Source organism: Pithys albifrons, chromosome 16 (assembly GCF_047495875.1).
Source record: "Pithys albifrons albifrons isolate INPA30051 chromosome 16, PitAlb_v1, whole genome shotgun sequence".
Lineage (NCBI taxonomy): Eukaryota > Metazoa > Chordata > Aves > Passeriformes > Thamnophilidae > Pithys > Pithys albifrons.
Window position 1 is genome coordinate 9,700,985 of NC_092473.1, and position 25,228 is coordinate 9,726,212.

Sequence of the window (25,228 nt, forward strand, 5' to 3'; positions counted from 1 at the left end):
TCCTGCTCCTGAATCCAGGCTCCTTGGGATCACCACGAAGAAATACCAGCTGGGTCAAAGCCTTTCAGTATGTTTGGCATCTTTTGGACTCCAGGTACTCAGTTGATTAGAGAAATGCTCCATCAAGAGAAAGAAAAAAAGTTCTATCCAAAAAGCTGGGGAGAAAATAGGAAAAAAGTGATTTTTTTTAAAGTTCTCTCCCAGCACATTAATTGCTTTGAATGACAAAGCAATACACTTAGACAACAACTAGTTTTCTGAGGTTGTCCAGCAATTGGTCACAACTCCACCAGCCTATATGCAAATGACAACACATCAGAATTATTACCTAAATATGCATGAATAGTGAGTTCTTTATAGCCTGTCAAGAGGAAAATATGCTGAGTATACAACTACAGCATCAGCCTATTAATGACAACTGTCTGTTCCCTCAGGCCCCCTTCCTGCTCCCTCGGGCCCGATTCCCGTTCCTTCAGCCCCATTCCCACTCCCTCAGCCCCATTCCGGCTCCCTCGGGTCCCATTCCCTCTCCTTCAGCCCCATTCTGGCTCTCTCAGCCCCACTTCCTCTCCCTCGACCCCATTCCCGCTCCCTCGGGCCCCATTCCCGCTCCCTCGGGCCCCATTCCCGCTCCCTCGGGCCCCATTCCTGCTCCCTCGACCCCATTCCCGCCTCTCTGCGCGCGCACGCGCGCGCGGGTGACAGGGCGGGGCCGGGCACGTGCGCGATCCCCGCCGAGGGGCCCGGCCGGGGCGGGGAGCAGCGAGGAGGGGCCCGGCCGAGCCGCCGCCTCCGCCCTCCCGCTGTGCCCGGCCCCGCTCGGCCCTGCCCCGCTCCGCTTCCCTCGCGGCCCCGCCCGCGCGGCCATTGGCGAGGGACGGGAGGGAGCTGTGCGCGCCAGGCCCCGGCGTGTCTCAGCGAAGGCGTCCGGGTGGGCCCCGGTGCCGCGGCGGCGCGTTCCGGGCGCACGGCGCGATCGCGGGCCCCGAGCGGAGCCGCCGCTGCCGCCATGGCGCGGGGGGGCGGCGGCGCCGCGCGGGGCTGAGCGCCCCGTCCCCATGAGGCGGTGGCTGTGCTGGCTGGGCTGCTACACCCTGCTGCTGTGGGTGCTCAGGAGGACGATGTGGGCTGGCCCCGCGCGGTACCTGCGGAGCCCTTTATCCAGGTCCCTCTACGTGAATATGATGGGCAGCCACCGCCAGCCAGCCCCGGGCGCCAGGGAGAGCCACCAGGTACGGCCCCGGCCTCGCTGCCCGCCCCTGCTGCCCTCAGCGCGGCTCGGGGACCCTCCGGCAATGGCAGGGCCGGCAGAGCCCGGGGGGGCAGCGCAGACAAAGAGCGGGACCTGCTCGGAGCGGCGCGGACAAAGTTGCCGTGAGCCCGCGGGCGGCACCGGCGCGGAGGGGCCGCGGGGAGCCCCGAGCGGCGGCAGCAACGCGGGAGGGGCCGGGGCTGCTCCGGGGGGAAACACCCGGCGTGGGGGTGTTATCCTGGTTTGTGGTGTACCCCCCGCTGTGTGGGTGTTATCCCGGTCTATGGTGGACCCCCCGCTGTGTGGGTGTTATCCTGGGCTATGGTGGACCCCCCCCCTGTGTGGTTGTTATCCCGGTCTATGGTGGAACCCCCGGTGCTGGATGTTGCCCCAGTGTGTGGATGTTATCCAGGTCTATAGTGTATCCCCTGATGTGTGGGTGTTATCCCGGTTTATGGTGTACCCCCCGGGGTGTCTGTGTGTTATCCCGGTATGTGGATGTTATCCCGGTGTGTGGGTGTTATCCCGTGCTATGCTGTACCCCCGCCGTGTCCCAACGAGCCCTGAGAGGCTTCTGTGAATTGCAGGTGGTGGTGAGAGGGCTGGGCTTGTAATCACAGAGGTGTTTTGTCCTCAGTAGTTGTGCATCCAGAGGAAAACATAAAATTTAAGTAGGAAGCTGCAAAGCTCAGAAGGCCTTGGAGCAGTAGGAGGTGGCAGAACAGGGATGAGTTACTGCAACGTGATCCGGCTGTGGTAAAAGGTCAAGTGCTGTCTTTGGGCAGTGGGCACGTGGGTCAGTGCCCTGCGGAGAGGTCGGGGCTGTACCTTGGCAATGCAATTGTTATGGACTTCCTTTGGAATACACTCAGACCTGTTCTACATTTTGGCAAAATGCAGCTGAAGAGCTGACAGGAGTTAGAAGGACTAGTAAAAGCTTCCAGTGGAGGGGAGATAGCAGCTCAGTGCAGGTAAAATATGCAGTGCTGAGCTAATGACGGAGGTGTAGCATAAACACTTGTTGTAGCATAAACACATAGTTATGCACCACAATTCTTCGAGCTGATCCATTCCTGCAGGTTCTTAGTGCTCTGGGTGGGCACTGAGTTTTGCTGTTGAGTGAATGGGTCACTGGGGTTTAATGCATGTGGTCGCCTGTTTGGGTCATTTGGTACATAAGTACAAAGAGAAGCAGACTTGAGGTTTGTGAAAAAAACTTCCTTCTGGTGAACAAAGAAAATCTGAAAGTCTTCTGTGTTGTCAAAAGCTGTATTAGAAAGACAAGTCAACCAGGGAAGTGTGTTATGGAGGTGACTGTGTCATTGCAAGGTAGATGGTCTGCAGTGAATAATCTCCATTTCTGTTTTATTTGATCTAGATTTTAAATGTAGAGTATTGGGGGTTTAGTAAGTTTAATAAGATTTATTATTACTGAGTTTGTGGGGTTACTCAAGGATTGCAGCTTGAGGCCCCTGGTACTTTGACTCTGCAGTTTTACTGACTTAAGTAGTTTTATGCAAATTATCTAAAAGAACTTTTTCATCCTTTTACTGATATTAGGGAAGAGCTTTGATTATTATAATTTTTATTATAACAAAGGTCTTAACAATCTGAAAAGACACAAGAGATTGATACACTTTCTGTCGTGAAAATAATGGCCTTTCACATATTGTACATGGATGAAAACAAAAGCAGTTTTTGTTCTGAGGAGATAATTTCAGAATTAAGCTGGTTTTCACCAGTTTTTAATTTGAAATTTGTATTGGTTTTACCTTTCTTTTCTTATTACAGTTTGCTATAATTTCTGGTATTTGCTAGTGCTATAAAAGTATTTGTCAATAACCTTATTGGCAAGATTAACCATGGAGAATTTTAGAATCATTGAGTGATTAAGGTTGAAAAAGACTTCCAAGATCATCAAGTTCAACCTTTGACCAAGTACCACCATGCCCACTAAACCACATTGTAAAGAAGAAATTAGAGCATAATGCCTGGAAACAAGCCTGTGTTAGTTGTCCCCATCATACTTCTGCCAGGGGTTATGTCAATATTTAGAAGTCTTAAAGACAAGAATTGTAGAACTGTTGTTTTGGAACTACAGGTGACAGTTCAGTGCAGAACCCCACGTTGTATGAACTCAGTACAGCAGGTGTAGTGGAACAAAGCCTGTGCTTCCCAAAGCTTTGATAGTTGGAATGTGTTTTCTTCTGTATTGAACATGGCAATGTTGCAAAAGGCAAATCATCTGAGCCACCCAAACCTGTTGGGTGTGCTGAGGCGGCAGCTCAGAGTGCACCTGACACACATCCCAGCCTACCCTGCAGCTCCTGGAGGTCAGGGCTGCTGCCAGGAGCTTCAAATTGGCTGTTGAAAATGGATGGATAAGGTACCCAGGCTGCTGCTTTAGTGGTTTTTCACAACCCACTAAGGATTCCTTTTGGGAACCACCGGACTGTGCTGATTCATTAACTGGTGCTGCGCTGCAGTGAGAAAACACCTACCCTGGCATGTCAGCAGCTTGGGGATCCCTGTGCCAGTTCCATCACGTGGTGCAGACCTGCACAGAATCTGTTTTTTAAAGGAAAGGATCTCTCACTTTTGCTACCTACAAGTGTGTTTGAAAGCACAGGAGAGCCTGACTGTGCCAGAAGTGTACCCATTGTGCAGGTGGTTTTCAAAGTAAACCTGAGCAGGCAAATGTTTGCTCTTCAGGCCTTAACATCCCTTGCTGCTTTGGGCCAGTGTTTGATGGAGCCCCTGTTTGTGAACCTGGCACAATGACCTTGGTGCAGCTCTGCTGCCCTCTGCTTGCTGGAACACTGGAATGAGAATCCTGCCCCATTATTGTCACCTGCATTAGGTGACTGTTCCTCTCCCAACAGAGTAAACAAATGTGAAGGGATGAGAATACCAGCACATGTTTTCCCAATATGGCTGTAGACACAATCAGGTGTTAAATCACTGGGGAGTTCCCTCATGTGGTTGTTCCTGTCCTTCCATGTGCATTTTTTACAAGGTTCTGTTAGAACTCTCTCTTTAGGATACTCACAACTCCCTGTCTGCACATGGAGCTCGTACAGCAGGTGGAGGGACATTATTGCAAGATCTAAGGGGGAGATAAGAGGGTGTTGGCTGTAGGGAATAATTCTTGGGAGAAGAAAACAGACACAATGGCATTCTGTGAGAAGGACTTACAATAACTCCACATAAGTGTAGGGGTGTGAAAAATAATAGTGATATTCTTAATTAAAATTACATTTGAAACTTTGCGTTTGAAACTTTCAAATATCAAGTTGGGGAGGCTTTTAGCTTGGCATTGCAGCCTAGCAATGAGCAGCCTTTTGAATTTTATTGTTGGTGCTGACATTCCAGAATGATGCAGCACTGGGGGGATTTGCTGGAGGTGGAGAAAGTGACCATGAGGGTCCACAAATGTCAGAATTTCTGCAGGTTGTCCATGTTTTGTGAGGTTTTTAAGGCAGAGTTTCATATATAAAATTGTTTGAAAGACTTGTGGATCTGCTTATTGGTACTGGTAAGTGAAAAAATATAGTACAACTGTAAGACAGGCAAGCTGTGGTCTAATGTATATATTGGATTCTTTATCTCATTTCCTTGAAAAATACTGGAAGTGCGCTTGCTGATTTCTTTTCAGAGGATGCCTAGGGAAGAGTCTCACTTCATGCTGTTTTATCAGTGATGCCTTCCCTAGAGGAGCTGTGTTTGCTTTCTAGTGAGTTTACTTTGTAGGTTTCTTCAAAGTACAGGGTAATGATTATGACAAAAATTAAAAGCACTATTTCTTAGCAAGTAGTTGGTCCTTGCTTCATTACAATTCTTAATTAATCCTGAAGGTTCTTGAGAAATCTGTAGCAAAACCAAAATTTTTATATTTATGGAAATTGATAGTAGCTTTCCATGTATTAATTTTAACTACTTCTGGCTTTATATTGCTGAACTTTTTAATGATCCTTCATTTCTTTCTCTAGTGGTATGTCTGCAACACAGAACAGTTGTCCGAATGCCTTCAGCCCATTTTTGTCCAGAGTTACCTTGACCAGGGAACACAGATCTTCCTAAACAACAGCATTGAGAAGTCAGGCTGGCTCTTTATCCAGCTCTATCACTCTATTGTGTCCTCTAGTTTTAGCCTTTTTATGTCCAGAACATCTATCAATGGGTAAGTGAAAAATTAATCTTGGGTAAACTAAGTACAATTTGGATTTAGACTTTTCAAGTGTTCAGCCCTACCCTTTGGTCTGTCAGGTTTTCAAAATGTGTAGTTTTCCCTTTGCTGGTCTGTCAGGTGTGAAATGCCCTCTGTGTTCTTCCTGCCCAGCCCTTTTAACTGCTGAACACCATTTCCAGTGGGAGGGGACAGGGGAGGGAATTGCAATTAATGGAAGACAGTCAGAGGACTCTAATTGTGTTTGATAGCAATTACTTGTATTAATTTCCTTCTAACTAAGAGAGTGTTGTCTTTGTGTCTCTGCCCTCTGCTTTCTTCCCTCCCCATCTTGCCCATTCCCTACTGCCCTCTTTATGTCAGTTCCTGTTGGGATTGTCCTTGGTGGTGGCTGTATTAGTTCTGTGTTGCACCTAAAATTCCTTCTCCTAAAGAATGTGTGTGTGCCCACTGCAAATCCTGGCAGATTTCTGAACAGTGCAAAGTTGGCTAGGTGTTGTGTCCACATTAATGTGGGATTCTGTCCTTCCTCCTGTTCCGTAAAACAATTCCAGCTCAGTTTGTGTGTAAACTGAACTTGAACAGGAAACTTCTGATGTAGCACGTTTGACTGAAGAAATAAGTTGATAAAACAATTTTCTCCTATTGTTATTGCATCAGTCTCCTCTGGCTCCAGGGAAGTTCAGCTGTTCAGGGGTGCTTTGGGATTTTTTACAAAGAAGTCAGTGCCTTTTTTTGCCCACATCACCCCATTCAGACATGTGTGTCACAGCTTATCTGTTATGAAGAATGCATATTGGTGCATGTAGCCAATTTCTCCCCCCTCCCTACCTCTGCACCCACTGCATATTTCTGCACGGTCTGATATGATAGGAGCTGTCTACTAAGGATAGAAAAATAGTATTTTTCCTTATTTTCTACCCAGATGACTTTATGAGCTTCCCAGTGGTGTTCTTAGTTATGTGTAGCTTTATATAAAAGTTCCTTTGGTCTCTTCTATTTTTTTTCAAAGGCTCTTCAGGGCTTTGAATAACACCTCATAATGGTGTTAGGAATAATAGCTATGAGCCAATTATACAGTGTGGACTGACACAAGTGTGCTGCAAGGGGGCTCTGCTTAAATTGGATGTAGTCTGTTTATACATTTGATATCCTGCTTTAGTTTCTTCTGCATGACTTTGTGTACTCTATCCTTTTTGTTGTTAAGTTCTTTGTTTTTTTAGTACAGTCTTTCATAGGCCACCTCCTTTTCACAGTTTTAATTGTTTGATTCTTTGTGTCTTTGTTTACCTTTTTCTGTTTGTTTGGGTTTTTTTCTGTTCATTGTCTTTAACCTGCTACCCAGCAGTAGTTTAAAGAACAGTATTTATCTACCTGCAGCCTATGACAGAACTATGACCAGTTCTTTTTCCTCTCCTTGTTCTTCTAACTGTTTCATCATCTGAATTCTGCTCTGACAGCTGAAATGTGTCACTGTGTAGTCTTCAAACAGTTCTGGGCGGGGATGTCATTGACTTGATCCATAAGGAATCCAACTGTCACCTCTCCCCAATTCCTTAATGAGTTGCCTATTTGCTATGCCATGGCTTTTCATGTTGAATGCAGGATCTGCAGATACCAGCAAAAGCCATTGTAGCATAGAATTAAAAAAATCTCTTTTGCCCCTCCAGCATTCCCCTCATCCTTTCTTTAAGTCTGTTCCCTGGTTTCCCTCCTAGTTCCACATCCTATTCCTCATTCATTGTGCATACTTCTGTGTCTGCAGCCATTTTATTTCCTCTGTTATTTCTTTTTTTTTAAGGTTGGTGGCAGAGATTCAAATCTGCAAATATAACAAATAAGGTTCAGCTTTTATCGTTCCTTCTCTTTCTCTCCCCCCTCTTTTTTTTTAATACAATCATTTTCTTGAGCTGCACCCCATGAGCTCTTCCTTGCTTAATAAAATTCCTCCTGAAGTCTTAACCACTGTAACTGCATGTGGCTGTGTGTTTGATCTCTGACAAGTGCAAGGCAAGTTGAACTGGATTTAAAATTTATCTGAGCAGTGACCTTGTCTGCTGTTATGTGTGACTGGTCCCTGCCAAAGCACATTGTAAAGTCCTTGATTCTCTGTCCTGTTAAAGTTTGTACAAAATTGGTCATTTCTCGTTTTTACATTTCAGGCTGCTGGGAAGGGGCTCAATGTTTGTGTTCTCCCCAGAACAATTTCAAAGACTGCTTAAAATAAATCCTGAATGGAAATCCCACAGACTTCTTGATTTAGGGGCTGGGGATGGAGAAGTCACTAAAGTCATGAGTCCTCACTTTGAAGAAATCTATGCCACTGAACTGTCTGAAACGATGATATGGCAGCTTCAGAAGAAGAAATACAGGTGTTGTACTGAATACTTCCTACATCCTTTATATCAGACATTACAGCAAAGTAATCTCTTTGTAATGGTTAATGAATGTTCAGTAGTTTCAGTCAATTCCTTCATTGTTTGATTGCTGGGGAAAATGTTCATCCGTCCAAAAGGAGGAAAACAAACACATCTGACGTTCCCTTTTAGCAGTGGTGGGTTTTGTCACCTGTATTGCCTGATGACTGTAAGGCAAGTACAAAAGCTCACAGGGCTGGTGATCATTGATTTAGTTTGCTTTTCCAAAAGACCAGAAGGGGTCATGTCTGTCTCTTCTCATTGCCAAAGTGGCTGACCTGACCTGCACTAGCAACACATCCACAGGGAATTTGTGTCTTCAGTGGTTCTCTGAACTCGGCTCATTTCTGTTTAACAGACTGGATCTTTTTCCTTTTTTAGGGTGCTTGGTGTAAATGAATGGCAAAACACAGGATTTCAGTATGATGTCATCAGCTGTTTGAATTTGCTGGATCGCTGTGATCAGCCACTCACTCTATTAAAAGATATTAGAAGTGTCCTGGAGCCAACTAGGGGCAGAGTCATCCTAGCATTGGTTCTGCCATTTCACCCCTATGTGGAAAATGGTAAGTACACAGATTAATAGTTATTTAGGCAGGTAAAGAAAACTTCTGTAGGATACAGTATTCCAAATTAAATGTTCAATAAATGACATGTTCCTATTTGATTTTTTACAAATAACTTGTACAGGGCATGTTTAGAAGTTTGAAATCCTGGTTAAATAGGCCACATGATGTAAGCTGTTTTCTTGATTCCCAGCATACACTGTTGGCACCAACAAAAAGCTCAAATGTTGAAGCCACAGATCCTGTTCTGCAAGTTGCCCCATTTCAGCTGTGGAAAAACTGGTTTCTGGTTAGAGCCCTTTAGCCCCAGTTGTTTCCAGTGACCCATTGAACAAAACAATCAGAACTGTCTAATGCTGAATAAAGTAGTTCAGGTCAAACTGTTTCAAGTGTTCCAGGTGAATCCCACCTAAAAAATTCTTAGGGAGATAATGTTCACTTTCCAAACTGAACTCTCAAAGTAAAATGTAGACCCTTACTAATGCAAAATATTAACCACAATTAACTTGTATTAATTTGGTAACAGGAATAAAAACATAAAATTCAGTGCCAAAACTCCATTATTTTCCCTGGTTGCATTTTAAAGAAATACATGAGAGATTTTCAAATGAACCTCTCCTTGTGGCTACACTTCAAAAGAGACTGGAAGCTCTTTTTTGCATGCCTGTGATTGTGGATTCAGGTGGAGACACCCTAAAGGTGGTTTGAATTCCAGAAGTCTGGTGTTCATCAGTCATTGTTTGGACTCTGGTTCTTCTTCAGTATTAAAACTTGTCTGTGGGAGGTCATGGATGCCCAGAAAATACAGAACTAACAACATTCAGGCAATCACAAATGCATCAAACTGAATGCGGTTTTCTTTTTTTATATGCCATGAATATTTTGTTGGGAGAAGGGAGAAAAAATGTTTTAAGTATAAAAAATAATGCCATCAGATTAGGAAATACTATATGAAGAATACCACAAGTATTTGAGCTTATAATTTTTAACTGTTCTGAAAAGTAGTGTGTATTAAATTAAACTGAGGGGTTCACTTATGCACCTGTCCAGAATTTCAAGCATATTTGGTTACTACTTATTGTTCCTGTAATGGGGAACAACAGGGCTTCCTCTTGTAGAAATGCTTTGAAATTCCAAATAACAGCAGTACCTTTCCAGGCCTTCACTGGCATATTAGAAGCAGAAATGGAAATATTTTGGGTGGCTTTTTTGTTTGTGTGCCTCCCAAGCTCTGTGCCATCGTGTTTGCAATCAGTGGTGCACCTGCATCTGCTTTTCTGTGTGATATTGGGTAACCTGTGACAGGACCTGCAGCTCCTGGTCAACAGGAGGTGGGTGAGTTAAGGAAGAAACTATTCTAAGTCTGCCTGTATCCTTCATCATTAATCTCCTACCATACACTGGGAGGAGAAGAGTGTTAAATTTGTAAATCCCAGGGAACTGGAAACTTGTTCTGTGATTGTAAAACTTAGTAATTCCTACTTGTTAGAAGTTGAAATACTGTTGTAAGATGTTTTGTAACGCAAAGTCATGATTTTATTCATGGTGGTGACTTGTAGCAGATTAATTACTTTGCTCAGGGCAGTTTTATTCCCTTAATATGTTTTGAAACTTAAAAACATACTCATATTGTCTATTTGCCACTGTTATGGATATGGACCCACTTATTTACACAATGCAAGTTAGCACAGACAGAAGTTACTGTCATTCCACTCATGCCTTCCCTCTTAACATCTAATTAGCTGTAGTCTAAAGAAACAGCCAATGAACTGCCAAACCATCTTCATGATGTACAAACAATTGTAGAATTTCAGTATTTTCATTCAGCTGTTTTACAAGATGATACATTTTAAAAAATTATAGCTATGTACATATGCTTTATATTTAACAAAATTTTATTTGAAACTATTAAAGAGGAGAGCATTTCATGGCTCAAGTTGCTTCTTGTAGCAGCTAATTAAAACCAGCTTGGACCCACATAGAAAACCTTGAATTTTGCAGAGGGAGAACATGGAGAAGAGCTAGGACAGGTAAGGTGTCTGATCAATGTATAAATCTGTTTCTGGAAAAGGAGAAATGATTTTATTCAAAATGAGATATTTGGGTTGTTACGTGCTGTGTAATGGGATGGTAATGGTGGAAACTGTCTATGTGATAACATAAAACTTGCTTTAACAGAACAAAGCAAGGTGGAGGAGGAAGTAAAACACAGATCTGTGCTTGCTGTTTCTGGAATTACAGTGACACCTAGAGTCCAGAGGAGCTGCATTGTCACTTCTTTCTGAGGCTTTTCAGTTTTGTTTTCAACACGCAGAACAACAGTAATGCAGTTATTGCACGTGTCTGAATTTGGCAGGAAAGCCCAATAAATCAGGAGGTGTTAGACCAGTCACATAAGAACAAGTATTGCAGCTTTATAGTTTTAATAGGTATCTCATAGAGTCCTAGAAGAATCCTTTGTATTTCCTAACACAAACATAATATTTATATACAAAGTCATTACTAGATAATACATGACTAGACTGGTTGAAGTTTCTCTAAAATAAAAATGTCAGAGATCCCACACTTGAGAAGCAGGGAACACTCGCAGCCTGGGAGTGTGAAATGTTCTTGTTGAACACATTGATGTCCTTGTGATTGACTGACAGGGATGAGAAGGCAAAGGCTTGTTTTCCATCTTCCTGAAATACTTGCCATTAAACTGAGCTGGAAACACACAGTACTGTGTGAGATGGACCCTTGCTTTGTCTCAGTTATCAGTTCTCATCTTGCTGAAGTGAGAAATGCCACTTCATTTGTTAAACAAAACCTTGCTTTATTTAAATTATGGTAAAAAATTGCAGCTGTTCTCTAGTAGGGAGAATGCCTGATAATATCAGATGTCTTGTAGAAGTGCTGGTTTTGTAGATTGGTTGGGTAGTAACTGCTAAAACAGAAAAGGCACTTTAAAAAGAGAAAGAAGTAGCCTTACCTTTGACTGGATAGTACAGCTCTGGTTTGTGCTTGTATCCATGTTGAACAAGCACAGAAAGGCAAAACTGGTGCTCCAGGTAGTCCTGACTTTGGATGGTGGGACTGGAAAAGGGGGGGTGTTTGTCCAGCAAGTGAATTTTAATACTGGAGAAGCAGAAGAATATTTCACAATGACCACTACATTCCTTTCCTAAATAGACTAGGGAGAAGTTCCTATCCCAAGTGAGCTTTGCCATGATGGGACATGTGTTTATATTGTCATTTTGTATTGTTTGCCTGTCTGGTATGGGGGGGTTTGCTCTGTTTGGGCTGTCGTGAAGGCTCAGCAGCTGTTGGCCTGTGTATGTTACATCCATAACTATCATGTTAATGTGACTAAACCCAGAATTTCACCTATGAAACGAGTTTATTTTCTGTTGCTGTCCATTATCATACATCTTTAACAAATGCTCAATTCATGTTAAAGGAATAGATGTAAGTTATATAAAATTTTTTTTAAAAAAGCATGGAATTAAATGTAAACAAAAAGAAAACCTCTGTGAAGCATCAGCAGTTGTCTTATGAAAGATGAAATATTTTCCCATGGTTCTCATTCTTGCAGGGTGGAAAATGGAGTATGTAACCCAGGTGTAGTGGTTCTGGTGATCTGTTTAGAGAATCCTCCTGAAGAAAACTGCCTTGCCAGGTTTTTGTTGTCTCCCTTTGAATCAAAGGAGGGCTGTGAAGACACTTAACTTCTTCACCTGCCCCTTTGCTTGCACCAGAAATACCAAACAAATCTGAGCTGCTGCACATGCTCATCTGTTCTGATAAACAGAATCCTCTTCCAAGTCATCCTAAGGGAAAAATGCAGAAATATTTAATTACTGATGTGAACTGTTTTAATATAAATGCAGAATTTTTTTTGAGGCAAACTTCATCATGAAAAAACAGAAATCTATGGAAGTTTCATTTTTAAATGTCCATGGATATATTTTATAAAGTATGTATTTGTACATGTATGGCCATTTAGAATGCTTTATAGTGTTTTTGTTGTGCAGAATACTTTTTTAGACCTTTATCAACTTTAAAAAGAAGAGTCTATTTCAAGAGGAAACAGAAATGGTGAACTCTTAACAACTGTTGGTTCCCCATAACTGTAGGTGTTGTAGGTAGATACTTACAGGCAGCTGGCAGTGCTCAGCAAACCTCTGCTTTTGAAGTTCTTGGGCAATTGCTTGAAAAATTTTTCGTCCACTATTTACTTTCTGCAAATCATTTAAAATATTTGAGATTATTCCTCCATTTGAAGTTGTGGGAAACATTACCTGACTATATTTTTGGGAACATTACTAAGTAACACTCTAAAATCATGTGGTTTGGCAGGTAGAAGGGGTTTAAATTACATTATTATTGCATTACTTAACATATGTTAGGAAAGGAAAGGTATGGTAAGAAAAGGCCTTCTGTAATGGAAATTTAAATGTATGGCTTCAGATTTTTAGTCAAGGACAGAGATTCTTATTAGACTTGTTTTAAACACATTAGCTTACTTGAATGGACCATTTAAAGAAACAAAAAATTAATAGCTAAAGCTATTATTTTCAGAAGTTTGAACAAAGTTTCCTTGAGACCTGTAGGAAGCTGTGTAGTAGAGGTGGCCTCTACACAGATTCACTTAATCCTGTATCCAATGTGTTAAAAATAAATCAGCTAATTAATTAAATATAAATTCATAACTAGTCCTGTACAAATCTTTAACAGCTTTGAATGTCTCTTGAACATAATCATCAATTAATCACAAATTTTATGCCCAATATACATTAAAAAGACAGAAATAAAGAAGATCTGAATGACAGACAAAGCAAATTAAGTGGTAACATACACAGTTCTCTGTTCCTTGGTCTTTCCCACTTTTCTTTAGCAGCTTTGGTTTTAACTGGAGGGAAAAGAAAGTAAAGAGTTAAAACACCAGATGAGAAGCTGCAGAACAGGCAGAAGTGTTGCCCTTTTACAGTGTCAGTTTGTAGGGAAGTATTTCACTAGATCAGTTTATATCATTGGAAAGTGTAAAACTTCCTCCAAACCTCTGAGATTTTTAAATTTTACCAAGGTCTCTCTTCTGAATAGATTCATTAGACAAGTCAAGTCAGTCTGCAGTAACTTCACTGCAGCTCACAGATACTCTGACAAGAAATTTAAATACTTTTGCTGAAAACTAATCCAGAGAGTTGATGATTTAGGATGGTAATTTCTAGTTTTGCTTTGTGAGTGTGTGTTGATGGTCTGAGTAATAATCTTAGGATAATTTTAACTTCAGAATATCTTTTCTTTTAGACACTTTACTGTAAAATGAAAATGTGGTTGCTGTTGAGAGTCCTGGTGTGTGCCACACAGGAGTTCCCAAATGTGGGCAGCACATGAACTTCAACCGACCACCTCTTCAAAACAACCGTAAAAGTTATGAAATCCAGGAAGGTGTTTTTAGTCTCCTTATGGAGGTGTTAAAACTGTGTATGAACAAACTCAGAAATGCCACTTTGAGCCTACCTTATAGACCACAAAGCATGTGAGTACAGTGGAGCTGTACAGAAACAGCAGGGATGAGATGGTGATCATGAGGATGAAGAGTTTCCCATTGTTGTGCTGCTTTCCTGCTCCATTATTAAAAGTGAGTGTTAGAATAAAGAGCAGTTCTTCTGATTCACATAATTTTCTTAATTTTTCTGCATTCCCCCCTCCCATCTCTGAGGAATTAAAAAGCCTTAGACTCACCAATATTTTTCTGGTTCATTTTCAGTCTAAATTCCTTAGTGAGATCATTTTCCTTTTCTTCCCCAAAAGTTTGCAAGGGCAGTGGAGACCTGTTAGCTTTGATTATGAACCCTTTCTTTAGGGGTAGAGAGAGAATGGAATTGTTTTCTGCTCTTGTAAAGGTATATCTGAGTAAAGCTCACAGACTTTTGTTCCGAAATAGAGGAATACAGAGAAAGTAATAATCCAGCTAGGTGTTCATTTTTTCTTCCTATATTTTAGCATGTAAAACTGAAATGTAGTTATTGAAGTCTCATTGCTTTCTTAACCAGAAGTGGTACAAATGTTTAGAACTACCCCCTTTTTCTCAGACTGGCACAGTGAATCCCCAGGTCAGACCTGTGTTCTATTGCATGTTGTATTTCTACTGAATGTCTGTTTTTCTACTTCTCATTTTTCTGTTCGATACTTCCCTTCTGATAACCATTAAACCCTTTATGGAAGAAGCTGTAGACTATGGTTAGACAACACAAGTACAAAGTTCTTTCTTTTGTAGAATTCTGTCATTTGCATCATGTGACAGAACAGTCTAATTAGCAAATGAGAGTGAGGTGCTCATTTACAGAATGCCTCTGGTTTTACTGTTAGCATTTGAATAGAGCCATACTACTCCCTAACGGGTTTGTTGGTATTTCCATCTTAAATGTCATTCTTGAAAGTATAAACAGAATATTTAGAAAAGGTAATTTATCTCTTCTAAAGTGCTTCATTAAGGAGGAATGAAGAACTGACCTGTCTTCATTAATACTGTTCCCTCTCCTGTTTGTTTAGAACGGGATGAGTTTGAATCTGAGAAGGCAATTCCACAGATATAGATGGCATTGTCATCCACAGTCAGGTCTTGGATCTCAAGTGAAATGTTAGTTCCTGCTGAGTACACTTTGTACTTCCCATGCCCTGTGCATGCAGGAGTGCACAAATCCTGGTGCGTGTTCCGTAAAAAGCGAAACCACAGCACGTCGGGTGGGGACGGGGAACATCCAGAGGCAGAGAAGGCGCAAGTCAGGAGCACAGTGCTGGTGGAGTGGTCAGCTTCCTGCAGCCTGGGCTGTGTGACAGTGACCTGGCAGTTGTCTGCAACTCCTGTTGGGAAGGAACAGGGGGTAATGGGAGGGACAGCTAAAAAGCAAAGGACAGTCTACAAAGGAAAAAAAACTACTTTAGGTTCATTTGAGAAAATGTGGGAGGAAAGGAGGAAAACCAACCCTGTTTCAAACTTGAAATTTTAGGGTTGTTCCCATCAACTTTTCTTTTTGCTAATTCCTACCGTGTGCCTTATGTTCATGTAACACTTTTACCTATGTTGTAACATGCTTGGCTTTCTGTGCTCTGACAAGATACAGAGCAGGCTGATGTATCTGAAGTAATGTGAATGTCTCCTTTGGCCCAGGAGAAGACCAAAAGAATACTTGGTGCAGTTCCCTGCCTCAGGTTTAGTGCTGTGTGTTTTGGGGGGTTGGGGGGCAATGGGCAGGGGGTGGGTTGGTGTGACAGGGCTGTAGGTGCTCAGGGGGACAGCTCTGCAGGGCCTTCTCCACTGTCCCTGAGCCAAGTCAAGAGAGACAACCTGATGGCAGGAGTGGAAATGCCACAAATTGAGGCATTTATAATTTAGCAACTTCATCACATTGATTAGAATTCACAATAGTTCCTAGACATTCTTCCACTTCATCACATATATTGGCTCTGGGTTTCTAAGGATAATAATAGTACTTGTTAGTTCTGACATTTAAAAATGTGTGCAGAGAAAACAAGAAGGTTAATCAGAAGAGAATTCTAATTAAGGAACTGAAATGTGTGGTTTAATATGACTGGTCTGGGAAAATTCTTTTAAGTCTTTATTGAAATCTGTAGTGTAAATACAGGTTCACTATAATTTTATTCAAATAAATGGCATAGTTATTTAAACTATAGAACTAGGATTATTGCAGTGAAAATGAAGGCAGTAGCTTAACAGCATACTTTTCTACTTCCGCCAAAATAACAAATTAGAAGAAAAATATCCCAAAGTCTCTTAGTGTGCTGCTCATACACAATTTATAACTGTCCAGGGTAAGCAATCAACGTTGTCCCTTCACCACTTTGCTCACCAAATCCAAGCAGGTGCAGTCTGTGACTTCTACAGTAATCAGTGATTGTGTCAGATGAATATCAGACCCATTCCACAGCAGCTGCAGCACTCTGAGATTGTGGTAATTGGAAGCTGCCTTGCAGATCAGAACTTGGGGCCTCAGCTCATGTAGGAACTGCCTGCTGAGCTTCCAGACCCTCCTCCCGAGCAGGCACAGCCACACTGAGCCCAGGCTGGGCTGCTGCTGCACAGAAGTGCAGTGAGATGAGACCCAGAAAGCACAGGTTACACAAGCATTTCAGACTCTTGGAAGAAAAAGCATTTGCTAGCAGTTGTTTCATTTGGAAGTTGTGTGAAGGTGGTAGAAATTAACTTGGTTCACAGAAGAACTTCTCAGTGCTCTTGTTTTGTAGCTATGTTGCAAATCATAACCACAAAATTCTCAATCTTGTTTAACCGCTGTTAATGAGAATATCTAAGAAATTTAAAAAAAGTCTTACCAGCACTGCACAGAATCCAGTCAAAGGCCAGCATTAGCATGTTTTTTAATTTGTTGAAAGGTGCCATCTCTTGTATCTGTCTGGAAATGATTCTGCTTGAAGGAAGAGGAACTTAGGAAATGTTTGGAGTTGCAGAACAGTCTGAATCACAAGATGTAGAACTTCCTGTTTAGAAGGGTGTTTACTACTGCATTTAGCAAACTGGTTAAAGTTACAGACCAAACCTGAAAGCTTCTCTTTTTTGTGGATGACATTACTTGGAAAATCAGTGAACAAATTTTAAAATTTGAACTTCTGAGAATTGTACCTATAATCCTTCAGGTTATTTAATTGGCTATGACAAAGGACATGTTTTCCAGCATGCTGCAAGGTGCTTGGCTTTTTAATTACATATGACCCTAAGCAGCCTTTACCATGTGAGCTGCTGGGAGACCACTGGGGGCACAGAGGTTCTGTAGCAATCCATTGCAGTGTAGAGGAAGCTTCACAGCAAATCTTAATTTTCAGCTTCTCCCTGTTTACTGTAATTACCTGCAGCCATCTTTGGGGATAAAGAATGTTATAAAGATGGAAAATGGCTTTATTAAACTGTCTGTCCATGTCTGCTGAACATCAGCCTCAGTGGAGGAAGGTACCTTTTAGCCACTCTTGGAAATGCCACTTCAAAATGTAACAAGAGATAACCTTAAGAAGAAGCTGCTTTTGAACCCTAGGAAAAAACTTGAACTGATCTTGCAACAGGTCTGTAAGTAGCTTGTCAGCCTCCTGTGTGGAGAGGAATGGAACTTAATCAGTGTAATAATGCCCTTTGTAAGAAAATACAACACACAATAAAGTTTTCTTTATAATTGAAACAAAACTGTTCTGTTTTCTCAGTAGGTGGCAAGTGGGAAAAGCCCTCAGAAGTGCTGGAAATCAAAGGGCAGACTTGGGAAGAGCAGGTGAACAGCCTGCCAGAAGTGTTCAGTAAAGCTGGCTTTGCCATCGAGGCTTTCACCAGACTGCCATACCTCTGTGAAGGGGACATGTACAAGGACTACTATGTGCTGGATGATGCTGTCTTCGTCCTCAAGCCAGTGTAAGCCTGTCTGAAGTAAATCTCCAGAATCTAACCCAAGAAGCAGCCTCTGAAAGAGGGGTTTGGTTTATGGTTACTTAAAGGGAGGGAATTTTGGGATTGCCATTCTAAATGAGTACCGTGTAAGAAATTTAAAGGCCAAAATGCTAATGTATTTCTTTGTAGTGTGATTAGGAGAAAAGAAAAAGGTTGTTTTTTAAACAGACTCCTCCATTGAAAATTTCTTTTTTACCAGCTCTTAAACCAACAATGCATTCTGCAATCCAGCAGCAATGGGGGGATATTTTTTTATATTTACCTGCAACAGGGATCAGATCCAAACAAAAGCAATATTCCTAATAATGGTGAAACTGATACAGTGTGAACTGTTAAAGAAATCAAGTGAAATCTGGCAATAAAGTTATCCATTCAATTCAAGCCTTGTTGAATAAAAACTGTTGAAATGGATATTCTTCCATGCTAAGTTACTTTCTTACTGTCATTCTTCACGTTTTTAATCATGCTAATAAACTTTTTTGAGATGACTTTTGCATTAACTTTTGTGTTCATTTTTGTAACCATAGCCACTCTTACCTGCAGCAACTGCTCTTTGTGTTGAGAATGAAGCTTTCAGCAGCAGCACAACCTCACATTTATTTAAACAGCATTTAATTACTGTTTAAAGGGATAACAGTCCACAAAAAATGTATCAGTTTTGGTTGGGTTTCCTTTCATGTTCCTCTCAAAGCCTCATAAATTCTCATTGCTTTTGCATATGCCATTTTGCAACTAAAAGGGTTGTGGTAGAACTTGCCAGAACTGCACTTTAAAATGATGTGTTTAATAACAAGCTCTCTGAGCAAGTTGTTCCCAAAAGTTTTCAGCTCGAAAAACGTGCAGGCAGTTTTGTGCAAGTTTTGTGAGTCAAACTGCCCCTGGGGATCAGGCTATGGGGACTTGATTGTGAGGGGTTTGCTAGCTTGGGGCACTTTCTTCAGGAGCACCAAATAAATGCTATTTAACATGTCTTGTTTTAAAAACTGTTTGAAGTGGATAATTTCTGGCAATTGGGATAAAACCTTCCTTTAAAACAACAAGCAGCATCCTGAGTAGTACAGGACTGGCATCTGTACATGTTGCAGTGCTTGGGCTGCAGTGTGAAAGAGCAGAGGAACCTCAGCTTTTATGTCATCTGGTAAGTAAAGAACTGATTTATGTTGCTTTTGAAGTCTAAAAAAGTTGTGTGTTGTGGGGTTTTTGTGGGTTTTATAATTATTGGTGATCTTAATGTCTGGTAGGATGCTTAATACGTCATTTTAGGTTTACCTCAGACCTGCTTTGTCTGATGGTTAGTGATTTCTGCTGATTTTTTAGCCTTTAATTCTCAGTCATCTTTGTGGAATATTAAGTCCCTCTGCCGTTCCTGCCCTGCTGTGGGAGACAGTGTGTGAGCTGCACTTTGGTGGTCTCAGTAATGTGTGATGTTTTGCCCTGGAGAGGAACTAAACCCTTCTGTCAAGGTGGCCCTGGATGTTTTGCATCACAGGAAGAAGATGCTGTGCAAGGGCCTGATTGAGCTGGAAACTTGGAACACAGAGTTAGAACAACTTGGTCTCACAAACCCACAGCCCTCTGTTGCTGGTGATGTGAGGTGAGTTCACATTGTGCCCAGGTCAGGTCACATTCTGCCCATGCTTGGGGTGGGACGTGGGGGCAGCGGGTCAGCCCCAGCCCTGCACTGAGTGTCCCCCCATGGCCCACTGAGGTCTCGGGAGGGGAATCCTCCTCCTCTGCCCTCCCTGGGAGCCCCTTGTCCCCTGAGCCCTGCATAGAGGAGTCTGTTCATCCCCACTGGCTGCAGGTGCTGCCGAGCACACACCTGGGGCGGTGCTGGCCCCTGGCCCTGGCCCTGCCCTGCTCGCAGGGTCCCTCCCAGAGCTGCCCAGCTCTCGGCGCTGCAGGTGCCAGGAAGGAGGCGCACACAGCAGAGGCAGGTACGGTGCTCTGGAGTCCGGGCTCTCCCTGGGGACCCACTCTCCTTCTCCTCTTCTGCTGTCATCTCTCTGCCTTTCCAGCCACGACCCCTTGGGGTTTTCTCTGCATGGGGGGGGCTTTCTGTCAGAGGTGCGAGGGTGGGCACTGGCAGGGCAAGGGCTTATCAGCAGCACGTGTGATTCCGGGCTCAGCTTCCTGGTTATCAGGGGTCAGATACGGCAGCAAGTGCATTGGAGTGGGTAATAAATGTCTAGGATTCCTGTACATGGAAGAGCAGCTGTTCAGGGAGCAAGAGGAGAAGGCAGTCTGGGACCCCTTAAGGGGAACAGGTCAGAGATCTGATTGCAGCATGTGCAAGGAATGATCTCTGAGGACATGCTGGGTACGATCTGTGAGAGATCCAACAGAGTGATCTGGGATTGTCTGGAAGCTGCAGTGAACTGCAGACAAGTTTCACCAAGGAGTGACTATTTTATCCCACAGATGGTCTCGCCAAGCAGGGCCATTCCACAGCAGACTTTTTCTGCACCTGCTGATTGTCTGCCGGAATTAGTCAGGATGAAAAAGCACTTTCCTTAGCATTTAATCTCCTTATATATTAGGTTAGCATGCTTTAATTAAAATACACTCCCTGATCAAAGTGAATGAATTGGAATAAACAAATCAGGACTGACACTGGAAGCGTGATTTAAACTATGCAGAGTAATCAAACCTTACTGCAAAATTAATAGGGCAAAGGCAGAAACAAACACAAGTAAGTTCATTGTCCAGGAAACCAGATACATCTGAATGAGAGACATGTACTGTGGTGCTCCCAAAAGAATAGCTGAAAAGAGCTTCAGTGTGTGAAAAAAACGGACAGAGGCAATAGTTCTTAAAGTCTAATGTTTAAATTTTTCATCATCTGTCAGTTTGAGTCACTTCTGTTACAAGACTGGAGTTAAGTATTTGCAATATACTGAAGTATTGCTGGAGGCTGTTGAAAGAGGTTTTCATAAAAGAGTACCTTGGTACATGAGATTAAACAATTCAAAAAAGGAGTTGTATTTATCAAATGCTCAGATCTGTAACTCAAGCTGTGGCAGAGAACTTTGAAAAAAGGGAGAGAATGAATCCAAACTCGGCAACAAAAAGAAATGCAGAAATTCAGATAAACCTTTGAAATAAAGGAGAGGGAGAGAAAACCCAGCAAAGTCATCTCAGGGTCAGAGCCAAGTCGGCCAGTGGGGCCCTGTGTGTCATTTGTTACAATCAGTGACAATGCCAGTGTAAGGAGCTGCAGTCTGTGGAGCTGAGCATCACCCAGTGTCAAATCCATCTGCTGTTTCACCTGTGGGGTTGGCGGCTCTGGGGGCTGAGCAGAGGGCCAGGCTGAGGGTGCAGCAGCAGAAAATCCTCTCTGCAGTAATTCAGCGTGGATTTAAGCAGCTTATGAGTGGAGGGAATGAGGCTGCAGCAACTGCTGTGAGGGAGAGCTGCTCAGTCTCTGCTTCCTTTCCATCCCGTGCATTGCTGCAGTGTGTATCCTTTTCCTGAGGGAACTGGACCGAAAGCATCACATCCATTTTGTTTAGGACAACTGTGAGACTGTCAGTCCTCTCTGGTGAGAATCAGTGACAGCCCAGTGAAAAGTTCCATGTATCTGTTACGACCCTTTCAGCTAATTTATCTTTGTGCCAGAGAACACAGGGCAGCAGGGACAGCAAGAGCCACTAACACATCTATTCCCATACAAAGTGTGTGTGAGGTGATGGTGGACAACGACGGGACACTTCTCCTGAGTGCAAAGACTGCAGCTTTGATCTATCTGAGTGAAGTGGTCTTGCACTCCATTTTCCAAATGTGTCACTCTCCCTCTACTCCAGAGGAGCATGAGGGTGTTCTGCCCCTTTGTGCAGAGGGGTGGCAGCAGGGAAGGGGAGCTTTCCTTCCCTGTCCCTGCCTGGAGAGGTCCCAGACCCCACCTGTGCATTCAGAGCTGCACTGAAGGGTCCCAGCCCTGCCTACAGTGATGGTGCTGGAAAAGGCTTAGGCTTTGCTTGGACCTTCTTTATTATTTCTGTTTTCACTCCCTCCATTTCTCTTCTATTTTATCTGATTTTAAAAGGATTTGTTTTCTTACTTTAACAAAGCTGCATTGGAGCCATGTTGAGCTGGAGCGTGACTTAGTAAATAAATGGTGCTACTGGGAAGAAAATTGAACAAGCCACTTGGTAAAAGGGAAGTAAATCTGGCTGAACATGCACACTTGGCATGTGTTTGCATAAAATGTATCTGTATCCTGGAAAAAGATCTAAATTAAAATCTTGGGAGCAAGTACTTTTAGATCATTCTGATCTCTATCTGTGCTCTGTCGCATGGGCTGCTCTGATTTATAGCTGTGAAAGTTTGGGGTGAATATTGCCTTTTGACTCAGTTCTGTTTTCCTTTTCAATCCGAAAATCTTTTGATTCTAATAAACACCAGAAGAAATGTCCAGACTTCTGAAGATCTGTTTTTTGTTGGTATCAGTGAATAACGCTGAGATTGCTCACACTCAGAACCCTGAAGGTAAGACCAGAACTCCTTTCTGAGGAGTATATGTTGTGTGGATGGGAAAAGCTGTGTGTAATAAATAGGTGCAGAGCTGTTTAGTAACCGAGACCACAGACTCTGCTCTCGTGACCTCATGGAGCTATGCCAGCAAAGAGTATCACCAAGACTGATTATTATTTAATAGCCTTTTATTTTGCTGTTTTCTGTGTATGAATTCAATCAAAACTGCACTAAATGCTTGCAAATAAATTATATATTTATATATATAGTTTTGATCACTGCATACAATACATGTTTTTTGTGTAACACAAATGATAAAACATTAAATTAACATCTAATAATGGGATAATCTTTTCCAGATTTGCCTCCGTTACTACACAAAGCTGTGGTTAGTATTTTTATTTGATCTCTCTACTAACATTTTATATTAAAACGTAAAGCAAATAATTTATTACATGTATTTATAATTTTTCCTTAGGAGGAAGTAATAACTGGGAAATATCTGAATGGTAATGTACAAATTTGTACCAACTTACACTTCTAAAATGAATTAAAACTCAGTATCTCACCACAACTTTTTATCTTCTATTTTTCATGTGCAGCCCTCCTTGATATACTTAATTTTCAAAGGTAATGTATTACTCTCACCAGCTTGATTTTTCAGTATTATCTTGCTCTTCAGATATGATCTGTTTCATTTCCACAGAAACTGGAACATTATGGATAGAATGAAATTGGCACATGTGATTGCTTTGATTTAGATCTCCTGGGAGGAGATTTTCCTTTTAACAAGGGAAAAGCTGTTTTTCACAAAAAGGGGGGGAAAATATGCATAGAATGAGGCTGAGAATAAACACCTACTACAGTTCTCAAAGTTTTGATGGTTAACTTTGTTCAGATGTGTCAGAATGGCTTCTCAAGGAATTGGGTGCGGCTCCAGCTTTCTGTCCACCTCCCTCTTTCAATCCCACTCCATCCCACCCTCCAGCTCCTGCTGACTTTTGAATTATTTGCTAATTTTGTCTAAATTTCAAAGAGCTGTATAAGCCTCAAAGGCCATTCCACTCCTACATAGTTTGAGGAAATCAGTGGCTGTGTAAAGAAGAAATTAATGACTGTACTGAGCGAAAGGCAGCACAGAAAGACCTTCCTCCCTGTGCTTTCTGCAGGCAGATGAGAACAGGCAGAGTGGTGCCAGGAGGCACATCCTGGGGATGGCACTAATGGCAACACCTTGGAAAACGGAGATTATTGTGGGTGGTTGTGGATTTAAATGAAAAAAACATAACTAATTAATTCCATTCCTCACTGAACCATGTATTTTCATTGCATTAAATAGATCAACTACTCCTCTGGTTAGGCCAAAGGTCTGAATACTTGTGTTATTATGTTGTTAGTAGCACTGTTTGCTTTTCTTTTTCTTCTTTACTCTTGTAATCTGCTATTTTACATGTTATATTATTTTACTGGCATTTTTGGTCCTGTTTTCTGTTCCAGGTCTAATGTCTGGACAGCAGATATACTTACAAAAGTCATGGCATATTTTCATGCCCAGGGAGTTACATTTACTCTTAGCAGCCTCCAGGTTTGTGACATAAAATATATGAAAATTTTTATATAAAAAGGAATTAAAAAAGCAACTTATCTCTGTAGCCAAAACTAGGTGGTCAGTAACAGAGGTAACTAACACATCTAGAGTCCAGCAGCTAAATAGGAATAGGCAGTTTTGGTTGTCTTTTCCCCCTAAGACTGCAGGAGTATGCAAGGCAGAAATAACAGTAATAATATTGCTTTTCCTCTGTTAGTATTTGTTGATGGCAGTGCAAGTTAACCAAAGGCAGCAAAGAACTGCAACACAAATTCCACACCAATTCTGAAATAATTCTGTCAGGAATTAGAAGGGATTTTACTCCAGTCTGCTGCTAATGAGCATTACAGTGCTTTCTGTTCCAATGTTATGATTCCCCTTGGATTTTTCAAAGTAGACATGAGATTGTTAACTGGTAATGCAGTTTGATGTGAGAGAGAATATTTTTGGCTTCAGACCTGCTGCAGACTATTCCTCCCATCTAATTGCACATTTCCTTTCCTTTTTTAAGTAATAATAATAAGTTTAATTTTCACAGCTCTGCTGTGTGAAGCAGAAAAGCTTTACTACTCTTGTTTTATGAAGTGACAAACTGAGGCATCTTTGTTAAAAGGCTCCTTGGAGAGGACTTATTTATGAAGCCAAGAATAGAATTTGAAAATAACTGTCTTTCAGAATACATTTAGATTCTTTTTGTTTCCAGTTTGTGTGGAGAACCGTTAGTCTGGCCATTGACAGCACAGACAATACTGGAGCTAAGCACTTGGTTCTCCTTGAGCACAGATTTTCAGGGAGTAAAGGTGCCCTTAGTACAATAAATTTGAGTTTTATGTATATTATTATATATAGTATTATTTTTCTATACTTCAGATGTCCATAAAAAGTTACCTGAAGAACCTTTTAAACCAGCCCAGGCAACTGCTGTCTGAACTCCAACAACTTGATCAGCAGCAGTTCCAAACTGCAATGAAGTATCTCTTCAACAGCAGGAAGGAGCATCTTGTAAGTCCCTTTGCACTTGGGAAAAGGAAAAGCTGCAGTCAGTGGTTTGGATTAATGGGAGGGGACAGACTGGGGGCTCTCTCATGGACACCCTGCAGTTTCTGGCCTGGCTGGGATCAGATTCCGGGAGCCTTAGGTTAGACTTACTTCATTTAGTTCTTAGTGTCTACAAGTTTGCTGCCAAGTGCAAGTCAGCCATTTGGATTTTCACTGTAATCAGTGAGAGAAACATCTCCAGAGAGTGATTGGCCTTCCTACACTAATATCTAAGGCAGGTAGGACCAGTTACTCTC

The 25,228-nt window shown here is 42.1% G+C and overlaps 3 protein-coding genes across 4 annotated transcripts in view; 2 read left to right on the top strand and 1 right to left on the bottom strand.

The window, feature by feature from the left end:
• Positions 1-840: 840 nt before the first annotated feature.
• Positions 841-18,360, top strand: METTL9 (methyltransferase 9, His-X-His N1(pi)-histidine). Of its 2 annotated transcripts, none has more exons than XM_071571164.1 (5): positions 841-1,232; positions 5,242-5,432; positions 7,601-7,810; positions 8,237-8,421; positions 17,638-18,360. In XM_071571164.1, the coding sequence occupies exons 1-5, from the start codon at positions 1,059-1,061 to the stop codon at positions 17,838-17,840; spliced, it is 963 nt and encodes a 320-aa protein (XP_071427265.1). In that variant the 5' UTR covers positions 841-1,058; the 3' UTR covers positions 17,841-18,360. The 2 variants fall into 2 exon arrangements, with proteins under 2 accessions (XP_071427265.1, XP_071427264.1); XM_071571163.1 differs by having other exon boundaries at positions 843-1,232; positions 17,635-18,360.
• IGSF6 (immunoglobulin superfamily member 6) lies at positions 11,284-16,878 on the bottom strand. Its single transcript, XM_071571165.1, has 6 exons — positions 16,759-16,878; positions 14,920-15,270; positions 13,924-14,027; positions 13,259-13,312; positions 12,558-12,641; positions 11,284-12,230 (listed from the first exon to the last, which is right to left on the bottom strand). The coding sequence occupies exons 1-6, from the start codon at positions 16,823-16,825 to the stop codon at positions 12,192-12,194; spliced, it is 699 nt and encodes a 232-aa protein (XP_071427266.1). The 5' UTR covers positions 16,826-16,878; the 3' UTR covers positions 11,284-12,191.
• Positions 18,361-22,176: 3,816 nt separating the features above from the next.
• OTOA (otoancorin) overlaps positions 22,177-25,228 on the top strand; it is a 30,114-nt gene continuing 27,062 nt past the window's right edge. The window contains exons 1-6 of the mRNA XM_071571082.1: positions 22,177-22,360; positions 22,705-22,733; positions 22,824-22,854; positions 22,948-22,975; positions 23,843-23,930; positions 24,804-24,935. Of these exons, the coding sequence (XP_071427183.1) occupies positions 22,282-22,360; positions 22,705-22,733; positions 22,824-22,854; positions 22,948-22,975; positions 23,843-23,930; positions 24,804-24,935 (387 nt within the window). The 5' untranslated portion in view covers positions 22,177-22,281. The remainder of the gene's footprint in view (positions 22,361-22,704; positions 22,734-22,823; positions 22,855-22,947; positions 22,976-23,842; positions 23,931-24,803; positions 24,936-25,228) is intronic.